Genomic DNA, 12,485 nt, shown 5'->3' with positions numbered 1-12,485 from the left:
AGTACTTAAATTAAAATATGCTAATCTGTGGCTCGATTAACCAGGCAGCTTTTAGTTAGACTTGTCTAACCAATTAATTGATTAAACGTTATCGCCTTACCATTTGGGGGAAGCTGTTTAGAATTCTGTGCCAAAGATCCCCATCACGGACACATGGTTTTCTGGAACTGGGAACTGTGCCAGGCCAAGAAATCCCTGCTGCCTCGACTGAAGCTCAAATGACACACACACAATCACAGCTATGGCCAACACTTTAAAAAAGTCTTGCTGCACCAATCCCTGTCTATATCTGTCTTCTTGCTTCTCCCTGCTGCGTGGCAAGGCAAACCTTGACTGGAAGCCTTGATTTGGGGGAAAGGGCCATAGGGAAGTACGTATGTACATACATACATACATGATTTCATTTGTATGCTGCATTTCCACAATTCAAACCAGCTTACAATGTGAACTAATGCATAACTACAACATAACAAAAGTGGTCATAAACAACAAACAAAACATTAAAAAATACGCAACCCAACTGAACTTCCACATAAATCTAAATTAGGTACTAAAAAAAACAGCAACAACACCCCCTCCCTTCAAAAACAACAACAACCAAACACCAAACAGCCCAGTCCATTAACATTTCCATTTAAAACGGAGGAACTGAAACACTCTGAACTTGGGCTGGACTATACAATTACACCTCCAGCTTCTTGTTGGATAAGAATTATCCCTGATAAGAATTAAATAAATGGCAGGAGCACAAACTTTTCTAAGCAATGCTCCCGGGGACGACGACATTGTTTTAATAATGGAGGCAGCCCTAAATGGCTTCACTGAATGCCTAAGCCCTTGCTGCAAAAGTAGCAGGAAATTTCTTTCTATCTTCCTTGCATGCAGAAAGTCCCAGGTTCCATCCCCAGCATCTGCAGGCAGGACTGGGAGAGGCTCTTACCTGCGACCCTGAAGACCTGCTACCAGTGTAGGCAGTGCTGAGCTCGATGGACCAATGATCTGACTCAGTGTAAGGCAACTTGGATGTTTTCCTGTGTGAGCCATGAGGGTGAAACAGGTTTGAAAGTGGTTTAAGTGCATGACACAGACATGACAGTGATGGAGAACCTGCTTTATAGGCAGAAGGTCCCAGGATCAAATTCTCAGCACCTCCAGGTAGGCCTGGGGATGTTTCCTGTCTGCGAACCCTGGAAATCCACTGCTGGTCCGTAGGGACAATGCTGAGCTTGATGGCCCAAAGGTCTGGCTCATCATCGTGGGGGATATGTGTGCAGATATTTCTACTTCTGCATCTCAGTGCAAAAAATAAAGACTTGTGGAAACTTGTGCAAAATGAAGTTATGCATATGACCTAATGCACAAGAGGTTTGGTACCTAGGTTCAGCAGGTATCTGACCTAACTGGTTGCTAAGATCAGGCCATACAATGGGATACCACCTTCTCAGAAACACTGTTAGCTACCAAAAGTAGTTCAAGGTTCTGTTGCTGACATTTATGGCCTTCAACAACTTTGGACCAGCAGACCACCTCCCCGGGTAGGGACCTAACCAAGATCTTCTAAGGGGACCCTGCTGGTTGCTCCACACCCAGCAGATTTTCACCCACAGAAGTGGGCCTTCTCGGTGATGGCACCCAATCTCTGGAATACCCTCCCTTGGGCAATCCGGGAGGCAGGAATGATCTTTTAAGCTCTTAAAAACACATATCTCTACCCAAGCCTTTCTGGACTTTGACTCTTAATTTTTAATTCTGTTTCACACACTGTTCAGTTTTATCTGTGCTAATTTTTCCCCCCAAATAGAGATTTTTATTAAGTCAGCCTTCACCAACCTGGTAGTGTTGTCCTGATGTTATGGACTAAAACTCCCATCAACCTCAACCAACACTATGCTTGGTGGGGCTGATGGAAGTTGTACTCCAAAACATCTGGAAGGTATCAGGTTGATGAAGGCTGCATTAATCGGTAAAGTTTTCTTTAAAATAAAATTAAAAAAAATAAAATGAATGAATAAACTATAGCTGGCTTATTTTTCAATAAGCTAGACTGCAGATGTCATGCACGCTTACCAGAGAGTAAGCTCCACTGAACACAGGGGGACTTATTTCCATGCACATGATTGTGCTGTTAATCTCCATTTTTCAGAGGCTGCCTGCTCACTGGAACAGAGCTCTGCTACTGCTTTAGCTTTCATTCTTGATCGCGGACTGTAGATTTAATTTGTTCATCTCTAGATTCATTAAATACCAATTGTACTGCATTTCCCAGGATTTTTTTGTGGGTTTGTTTGATTTCACCTATATCCTTTATTTTTTAAAAAAAGTTCTCCATGCAATATTTTTCCAATTATACTTTGTTGCTTCATTTTGCCTTTCTCAAGGGAGGTGGTGGGAACATTTGAACTTCTCCAGTTTTCAAACTTTTTCTGGGTTTAACTAGTAAGAAAACAAAAAGAAAGGAAATGATTGGATTTTTAAAGTTTGTCTTGTTGGACCAAGGCTTGCCAACATAGAAAAAGTTGCAGTCTCTTCTTCTCAAGAAATAAATTCGTGGCTGATTCCTGACTTCTAGGTTTCAACTTGGGTCAAGGTGACACCCCCACACCTAAAATGTGAGAAGCACTGCCCTACCCTTCTTAAGGAAGCTACTTCCATTTGAATTTCAAGGGGGAATTTTGGCTTTTTGCGGGTGCTGGATAGTTACTGGTGTCATCAGCTTTGGGTCAAATTTCTGGATGTGAAGGTATTTTTTTTCCTATTGGTGAGCTTTACATTTCCTTAAATGTTGGTGCATGTTAATTGCTGGCATTTTGTATTGTTCTGTTGTAGCAATAAGTATACTTTTTATTATGCATTGTTGTTATTCTACTGCATTTGGACTTCTTTTTTGTATATACATTTGCTGTGAATATAGATGCATTTGTGGAAATTGTAGTTTATAAATAAAATGACTGTGACTATGAGCAGTTTTATGTAGATTTCCTCTTATATTTTACCATGTTTATTAATGAAGCAGCTGATGGGCTACAGGGCAAGTTGGTCAGGCGAAGAGATGTAGTTGACTGTAAGACTCCCGTACCTTCAATAGTTGTGTGTTTTTGTGGGGGGTGGAGCTTGTTGCTTTTGTGTCACAGTGTTGCAAGAGTGAGGAAAAAACTTTGCATGCCAAATTCAGCACAGGGCCGGCCTTGGTATAAGACAAGTGAGGCAGCTGCTTCAGGTGGTGCATGCAAGCTGGTCTGTGCACGGGGTAAGTAGCCAGCCCAGTCATTCATCCTGGTATAACCTTTGGAGGATGAAGCTGTGAGTGGCACACAGCCTGTCCTATGCCTTCATGGAGGACACTGACCCATGTCCAATATTCAGGTAAGTTTGACTTGCCAGCCCAGCTGGCTTTTATACATAGAATGGGAGAGGGTGCCATCTTGTCCTTTGCTTCAGGCAGCACAGTATCTTGAGCTGGCCCTCGTTCTGGCCAGTTAGAATTTTTATCTCTACATCTCTATTTCCATTGCAGTTATCTGCAGAAGGCATAGAAATGCAAATTACAGGGGGTTGGGCTAGATGACCCTCAGGGTCCCTCCCAACTACATGATCCTACAAACCTTTCTGCTATGCTGAGACTGGCTGGCGGTGAAGGAGATTCCTCTCTTCTCCTCTGAGCCAGTAGGCCAGCCAAGGCTCAAGCAAATCATGGAGATGCCATTCCCCACTTAAGCTCAGCCTCCCCTTTGGCTACTCGCCCTTTAGCTACTGTCAGGGGCTCTTACTCACACAGATGGGGCATTCTAGCTCCACTCAGCTGATGACAGGAGGGAATGGGGATGCTAAGATAAGAGGGTGTATCTGATGGCAGCTGCATAGCCCAGAACAGATAAAATGCAAACAAACCGTCAGTCACTAGAGCAATGCGACTGCATGTGCAGTCCCCTCTTTACCCCCTTTGTTAGGAAATTCAACATCTTTCAGGGGAGTGCTTTTAAAAGAAATCTCCTTTCGCACACTTCTCCCAGATATGCAGAAACACACTGTATGTGGGTAATGCTGCTTTGGCTACAAAAGGTGAATGAATGTCCCCATTTTGCTTCCAAACAAGTTGGCAAAGAGCTACTGGTTTTTCTCATAGACTTATCAATTAGCCAGTCAGGATTTTCTGGCACAGCCAGCAAGCCTTCAGGCAACGGGTACAGTAAACTAGTACTAGCCAGTAAACTTTGGATTCTGTCATGTTCTATCCTATTCCATCAGATTCTGCTAGGTTCGACCCCAACTTGCCTGGCTCCTCAATATGCTGCTCTGACCCATTGGTTCTGCTACTGGTCAGACTCTGTAGGATGTGGAGACGCCACCTCCTGACCAGGATTTCTTAAAAGATTAAAAGCTGGAAATCCCAATTCAGTCTTGCATCTTTGGAACTTTGGCATGACACCAGTGTATAACTGGAAAATCATTTTCCCAGTATACAATTGGATGCACATTATGGGTTCCTCTCTCGGCGTTAGACCTCAGCCATCTCCAGCTTGGTTCCCTACAGATATTTTGGACTACAACTCCCATAATGCTGGGCTAGGGCTGATGGGAATTGTAGTTTGAAAACACCTGGGGGGGGCACCAGGTTGAAGAAGGCTGCAGTACAGGTTTCAGTGCAGAAGTTTAGAAATGTAATGAACTTGGACTTTGGATGGAGAAATGGATGCTCAGAAGGAGCCAAAACATTTATCTGGGTGAACAACAACAGTGACAATGAAGAAGTAAACACAACAATCCTCGGTGCATCTATTCAGTCCGTTGGGACTTGCTCCCAGCCAGGTAGATGTGTGATAGATGCAGCCAAAAACATGTATAAACGCACAATGAGATCAGAAGCTAGGTCTGGCACCCAGAAATGCAGTGAAGAACCAGCTCCTGATGCATCTCAGCTGCATCATTTCCCCTGTATGGAGGTGCAATAACTGGACATGTTTCAGCCCCTTGCATTTTGTCAACCCATCTATGCTGCTGCTAAAGGCACAGGAAGGAGTCTATTCACATTTTTTTAAAAAAGACCAACACGCAAAACAAATCTAGGAGCTCATCTGGAGTGCAGTTGTGATATTTTGTTGATTAACTATCAGGTGTTAGGTCCCTGCTAGACCCAGGCACATAACACAGTGATCTAACAAACACCAACCCAGATCTACATGTTTTCTTTTCCCTGGGCTTTGAACCCCCTGTGATAAGTGCAGTGTATACAGCAGACCTTGGATGGCTGACTTTAAAAAGTGGGGAGCAGCGATGAATAAACACTGCAGTTCTTCTGCTCCAGACACCTTTCACTGTGGGGGACAAAGTAAGGTATGCAAAGCCTCAATCCTTGATCTATCTGTCAGATGAGTAAGAGGACCAGTTTTGAATTGTGGGGTGCAGCTTGTATAGCACTGCTTGGTGAAGGGTCTGTGGGGTGAATGATGTATCCCTGGGTACCGTGAGCCAAAAGTAACAGGCACTGAGAGCTGGTCTATGTGTTGGTTTCGTGACAGAAATCTGCGCCCTTTAGGCAAATTTCTTGTCCTCTGGCTGAACTGTGCAGAAATCCTGCATCGGGAACATTGAAGAGCAATGTAGAAAGTCAGCCTATTTTCCAATCTAGCCCAGGACTAGCTCTGGCTAGCAGCAGCTTTCCAGAATCTCAGGCAGGGAGAAAATGGGTGTGGGTGTGGGCGTCTTTCACAATGTCTGCTACCTGCTCCTTTTCAATGGAAATGCCAGGGACTGAAGCCAGGGACTCCCTGCATGCAGCACACGTGCTCTGCCTCTGGGTCACGCTCGTTTCCCCCATCTGTTATGCCCGTTCCCCCCACAACCCACGTCAATGGCGGTGGTCTGCGGGGCAGTGGTGATGCACATGGAAACTAAGCTAGAGAGTGGATCAATGGCCCCCAGCCCGCCCCGGCCCCGTCTCCCACGGCACGAGGAGAAGCTGGTGTACCTGTTTATTCTTTAAGTCAAGGGAGAGCTCATAATCGGAAGTGGCGGCATGGGAACATGTGGCTGCCCCTTTGCTGCGCTGGCCTCTCACGGGGGAACCCGTATGGTGGAGGCTGGCCTTCTGCACCAAAAGGGAGCACCCCGCAGCCTGATCCGCCTGCTCTTCCTGCAGCTCCGCATGCCGGGCTTTTAACTTCAAGGTGTCGGACCTGCCTTCCTGTCTGCTGGCCTCCTTCGGGTCCTCCGCGTCACACCCGGGTTTCTTGCTGGCTGAACCGCAGGGATCGTCACTGTGAACAAAACGCAACGTTTCTCTTTTGTTTATTTGGTTTTTTTGTTTTTGTTTTGCTTTTTTTTGCATCCCCTTTTCGTGTTCATTCCCTAGCCTTCAGTAGCTAATCGGCTTTGCAAACAGCCGCAGAGCATCGTCGCTGTGGTTGGGCAGAAGCACGGAAGCTCCTGGGAGCGGGTTAAAAAGCTGGCGCTGAGTAGGCCCTTGCACTACTACGAGGAGCATGGCAGGGGCAGGGGGAACCATCGCTCTTTCCTCTCCTCCGCTGTGTTACACACCAAGGCCGTTGAGGCAGTATAGAGTGAGGGGAGGCCTACACCATCTGTGGCTCACCAAGCCAATGCACACACAATGTATGGTAACCCACTGGGGTCATGACTTTCCCCAATTGCTGCTTCCCTGAGACTGCAAAAAAAATGGGAGCCTTGTTGAGCTCCTGAGAGGCCAAAATGCTTAGCAGGTGGCCTACATTGGGTGTGTTCATGAGGCAGATATAGGCCAATCCTTTTCAACCAAGGCATAAAAACAAAAGTGTCTGTATTCAACTTATACGTTACAGGGTATGCCTCAGGTATGTGCAGTGTAACAGCCAAATTGTGAGATGAAAGAGCCCTGACCAAATCCGAGCCATACAACTCTCTGGTGCTGTAAGCACCCTTATATAACGTGTGGCCTAAGGGAGAAGGACTTTTATCAGTATGTAATGATAACAGCATGAACGGAATATTTTGTAGGTCTAACTCTCGAAATGAGTGGTGTTGTGTAAGACTTATCTGTGTGTTTTTCATTTAGGCAGAGTATGAGGTAATGTACTTGTTCTTTTTGGTGCTTGTTTTATATTTGTACTCATAGCTTTATGTACAAGTTTTTTTAAGTGGTAAGGAGGTAGAAGTGTGGTGAAAGCAGTTTGACAGATCAATAGAAAAAGAAAACCACCACTGTTAAAATTACTGCAGAACTTACTGCCAATCGGGGGAAATAGCCGAATTATGATAAGTTGCTGGTTCCCTATTTGTTCTTTTTATTGCCTGAAGCCCTAGCCTGAGAATGTTTACTCAGAAGTAAGACCCATTGTGTTCAGTGAGACTCCCAGAAAAATGTGTGTTTTCTTTCCCTACAGACCTATGGAGCTTAGATCCTGAATTCACATCTAGACTCCTCCCATCCTCAGGCACAAAACAAAAACAGAACAGAAATTATATCACTAACAGTAACACACAGTCAATGATCCAACAGACGCTTGCACACACACAAAGAAATTCAGTGTGCACTGATCTAAGGGCCCACCCTATAATTTTCACCAACACACTGACTTCTGAAACACATCAAAACCAAAACCTTCCTTTTAACTTTACACAGTTTAAGAAGTGGTTAGTGGTTTGGCAAGAGAAGAATAGTTGCTACCATGAAAATGAAAGGGGGCAGAAACTGGTACAAGAATGCATTTTGACAGGCACTCTTTGGAATATCAAACTTTAAAACCTCTTTTGCCTCACAATAGCTGTAAGCCCGAACACTTCCTACTAACTTGCTCCCAACTTCCTGCTGATTTGCAGAGCATGCTCCAAACTTCGCCCACATTTTCAGTGAATCCATAATACAAATTTTTGTGACATTACAATAATTTCCATGGCAACACACTGTGATGTCATGAAGACAAGAATATTAATGCATTGCAGGATTATGCAAGGACAGCTCTCCCAGGGAGAGAAAGAAAAAGAAAGCTTTTACTAATTCTCATTTCCATAGCGGCAAGATGAAGATGGAGCTGAAACAAGCAAAGGAGCTTTAGCACTAGGGGGAAAATACATGCAACAACCCACATTACGCTGGCTTTGCTAAGGATCAACATCCCCTCAGAGACACATTGCACCGTTCCCTGGCCCTTACGCAGATAACCAGGAGAAGAGGAAGAAAGGAATATTGTGGGTGCAGAAAGGGATGATCAGAAAGATGATCAAGGCATGGGAACAACTCCCCTACAAGGAAAGGTTGCACTGTTTGGGTTGGGTTTTTTTTAATTTAGAAAAACAAGAGAGTAAGGGAAATAAAATAGCAATCATAGTTTATAAAATTATGCATAGACAGAGGGGAGTTTTTCTTCCTCTCTCATGAACACTTGAAGGTCAGGTCATCTAATGAAACTGAATGTTGGAAGGTTCAGGACAGATAAAAGAAAGTACTTCTACAGTACATAGTTAAATATAGAATTCACCTCCACAGGGCATGGTGATGGCTTTAGAATGAGATTAGACAAATTCATGGGCCATATGGCTACTAGTCATTATAGCTACGTATATGCTGCCTCCAGTATCAAAGACAGCTTGCAGCTCACACTAGGGATCAGTTGCTAGGGTTCATGAGTGGGAGAGTTCCACTGTCCCTTTATGGGCTTCCTGTAGGCATCTGGTTGATTAGTGTGTGAGACAGGATCCAGGACTCAACGCTAGCGTTTGGTCTGATCCAGCAGAGGCCTTTTTATGTTATTATGTGCCTTTAATAGTTACATGGGAAAGTGAATTTTGGCAGATGAATCTTGTCATTTGGAGACAGCCAATGGCATATCAGACGGCCCTGTACCCCTTTGGATCTGGTCACCCTAAGCCAGGCCAGCACAACCTCTGAAGGGATACCAGGTCTTTAGGTCTTCACCCTGTGAGGTTCCTCCTGAGGCAGAAGGGGCAGCAGCCCCCTGAACTAGTCCGGTACTCCAGCACATTGAATTGCTTCTAAAAGTGCAGGTGTGCTAGGCTAGCTGTCTTGCGGCCTGCCTGTGGTAACTATTGCACATGTAACTTGTGAATGAAGAACCAAGCAATTCTATAAATAAGCAGTGCACAGAAGCAGTGCATTGTTCTGATCACATTGCTGCCAACTTGCTTGATGGAGAAGCTGGTAGAGAATGGGGAAGAACTTTTAAAATGGTCCCTGCGTGTTGCATAATGTCCTTCCTTTTCCCTTCTTTTCCTTTCTGATCTTTTATTTTTAGATTAAGATTGTATTCAGAAATGAATACAGGAGAATTTAAAACAAAATAAAACCACCTCACTCGTTATTCAGAACAATGGATGTAAGACAACAATTTCCATTCCAATCTGTGTTCATGCATTTCACTGCTGTTTATATATGAAGCCACTGGGAGAGATCATCAGGGGGTTTGGGCTGGGTGTTCATCAGTATGCGGATGATACAGATTGAGGCTGAATTCTGACAAGACAGAAGTACTGTTCTGGGGAAACAAGGGGCAGATATGGAGAACTCCCTGGTCCTGAATGGGGTAACTGTGCCCCTGAAGGACCATGTGTGCAACCTGGGAGTCATTTTGGACTCATAACTGTCCATGGAGGTGCAGGTCAATTCTATGTCCAGGGCAGCTGTCTACCAGCTCCATCTGGTATGCAGGTTGAGACCCTACTTGCCCACGGACTGTCTCGCCAGAGTGGTGCATGCTCTAGTTATCTCCTGCTTGGACTACTGCAACGCGCTCTACATGGGGCTACCTTTGAAGGTGACCCGAAAACTGCAACTAATCCAGAATGTGGCAGCTAGACTCGTGACTGGGAGTGGCCGCCGAGACCACATAACACCGGTCCTGAAAGACATACATTGGCTCCCAGTACGTTTCTGAGCACAATTCACAAATGACTGTCCTGCAAGGTACCTTCAGATTGAAAAGCAGGTTACAAATGTAATAATAATTGATGATAAGTTCGACGATGTGCTTGACAATCTCTCTATTTTTGCAGTTTCAAAAAAGCAGCAGAAACAGAATGTTTATTGTACCACCATACATGGCTGCATACATGGGTTTGGCTGCCCAAGTTGTACAGAAGCATCAAAACAACTTCAAGCTCTTAGGCTTCCTGGCCTAGCCATTACAGAGGGAGCGAGGAGATGGGGGGGGGGGCAAACCCTGTAACAACACAGAAACCTATTCCACAAGTTGTGGATTCCCAGAAACCCTTCCCACCCTTCCTGTTCTCTCCCATGAGCTCAAAGCCAAATAGAAATGTTAGTCTGGCCTCTTGCACCTTCAACACTTGGACAACATTCAGAAGTTCAGCAGGTGGTGCTTTTTCCTGACACGGAGGGATGTTGATGAAGGCAGATTCACTTGTTCAGCTTCTGCTTGTCCTCCAGCTTTGAAAGTCAATGGTACCCTACCAGAAAAACTTGGCAAATGTATCTGAATTGTGTTTTTTAGAGAAGATGCAGGAAGTTCTGCAGAAAACTAAGCTCCTTAAGCAGCCTCTGTCCTGAGAACAGAAGATGGTATCTGAAGGAGGGGGAAAACCTTTCCTGCTAGCTCCCTAGGAGAATCAGAGTTCCAACCCCACAGTTTCTTTTCTGACAAAGGCAAAGAGAAAGTGGAGAGGTGGCACCATAGGAGTCTAGCTCTCTTTTGAGTAGAGTCTGGAGTGCACTAACAGATTTCAGTAAATTGTAAGTTTAGCTATGACCCAATTCTCCAGTGCATCACCTGGTTAATCTTCAAACCACAGAGATTTCCATTGTACTCCAGTTTTATAAATAAATAAATGAAAAATCTGCCTCCCAACCTGTCACTGCCACTTATACAGCCCTTGTTGTTGTTTAGTCATTTAGTCGTGTCCGACTCTTCGTGACCCCATGGACCAGAGCACGCCAGGCACTCCTGTCTTCCACTGCCTCTCACAGTTTGGTCAAACTCGTGTTGGTAGCTTCGAGAACACTGTCCAACCATCTCGTCCTCTATCGTCCCCTTCTCCTTGTGCCCTCAATCTTTCCCAACATCAGTGTCTTTTTCAGGGAGTCTTCTCTTCTCATGAAGTATTGGAGCCCTACTACTACCTATTTGGGGGCTTCTATTTATTATTATGGTTGATATAGTACAGACATGGGGTTGCTTTGTTCAGCCAGAAGGTCACATTTCCCCTACCCCTATGGCAGGACACTTGCCAGCAGTGGATGTGGTCAAAACAAGACTGAGCAAAATGGGCATGGGCAACCCACATTTTCTCACCACCATAAACACATGCATCAGCACACACACATATACTGCTTTTCAGAATTTAATCTAGACCATATTCTAGAGCAGGCCCTTGAACCTTGCTGCAAATTTTGCTCCTACAGCTAAAAATCCCTTGTTTCACTCCAGGATCTGAAATAAAATGGTGCCCCTTGCAAGCCTCTTCAGCTCTGTTGGGCTATAGTGGCTGTTGGTAGGAAAGAGTTCAAAACAGACAGAAGCAGACTCAAATGTCTATGTTCTCTCATTAGGAGGACCTAGGTTCTGTCTTTGAGGCATACGAAAGTGTGCAATTTCCCATGCTAAGCAACCCCAGTTTGCTGTGCCCTTTAACAAACAGCAAGCCCTCCCATTCCAATTTCCAAACTGTTTGTGCATGTCCGGCAAGGGATTTTACAAGGGTCACAACTCGGTCAGAGCGAAACCAAACAGTGCCGCAACACTGCGAGGCATTTTGCAGTGTGAGTTATTTCCGTGCTAAATTTAAAATTCCTAATCCCCTACTGTTTCAAGCTGCCTGTATGGTCAGAGAATGGTTGCAAAGTGTATTTTTAGAACAGGAATTGTAAGGAGAGTTTCCCTTGCCTTTGTGTGTTGTATAAAGGAAAGAATGCCAGGCCCATTTCTATTCAGAATTTTCTAAAAGCCGCACATGCAAAACAGAAAACCAAAAAAAAGAAAAAACCCCAACCCTTTCTTATCCTCAGGCAAGACACAAATTCATGACATGTCAGCTTAGTACATAAAAGGGGCCAGAGCTCGGTAGCTCAGTGTATGCTTTGCATGCAGAAGATCCCAAGCCACTGAGTGAATTCTGTTTGGCGTTTTCCTTAAGGGCTGTGCACTCATTCGCCCTCGACATGCACACTGTATGTACTGAGAAAGCGCAGCACACCTCCTAGCCCCAACCCTAGCATCCGTGTGCTATCTGGCCCTGCCCTCCAACATCCGGGAGGGCAGCCTACAGCTCTACATTATTTTTCTACGAAGAAAAATTCTAGAAAAAATGGTGCTGGAACTCACCATGAACTCTTGTTCTCTTGTAATGGCAATGGCACCCACCTGAGAGGTGATGGAGCCAGGGGTGCCAACTTGAATTTATAATATAATATAATATAATATAATATAATATAATATAATATAATATAATATAATATAATATAATATAATATAATAATATAATAATATATAACTTGAATTAAAAATATAATGAAACATAAT

At 44.5% G+C, this 12,485-nt stretch overlaps 1 protein-coding gene across 7 annotated transcripts in view; it reads right to left on the bottom strand.

The window, feature by feature from the left end:
* IQSEC3 (IQ motif and Sec7 domain ArfGEF 3) overlaps window positions 1-12,485 on the bottom strand; it is a 145,362-nt gene that overhangs the window by 50,239 nt on the left and 82,638 nt on the right. For all 7 annotated transcript variants that reach the window (XM_028746158.2, XM_028746164.2, XM_028746161.2 and 4 more), the window contains exon 3: window positions 5,966-6,254. In XM_028746158.2, the coding sequence (XP_028601991.2) occupies window positions 5,966-6,254 (289 nt within the window). The remainder of the gene's footprint in view (window positions 1-5,965; window positions 6,255-12,485) is intronic.

Source organism: Podarcis muralis, chromosome 10, assembly GCF_964188315.1.
Source record: "Podarcis muralis chromosome 10, rPodMur119.hap1.1, whole genome shotgun sequence".
NCBI lineage: Eukaryota > Metazoa > Chordata > Lepidosauria > Squamata > Lacertidae > Podarcis > Podarcis muralis.
Note: the sequence above shows the minus strand (reverse complement) of the source record. Positions and strands in the feature narration are given on the sequence as shown.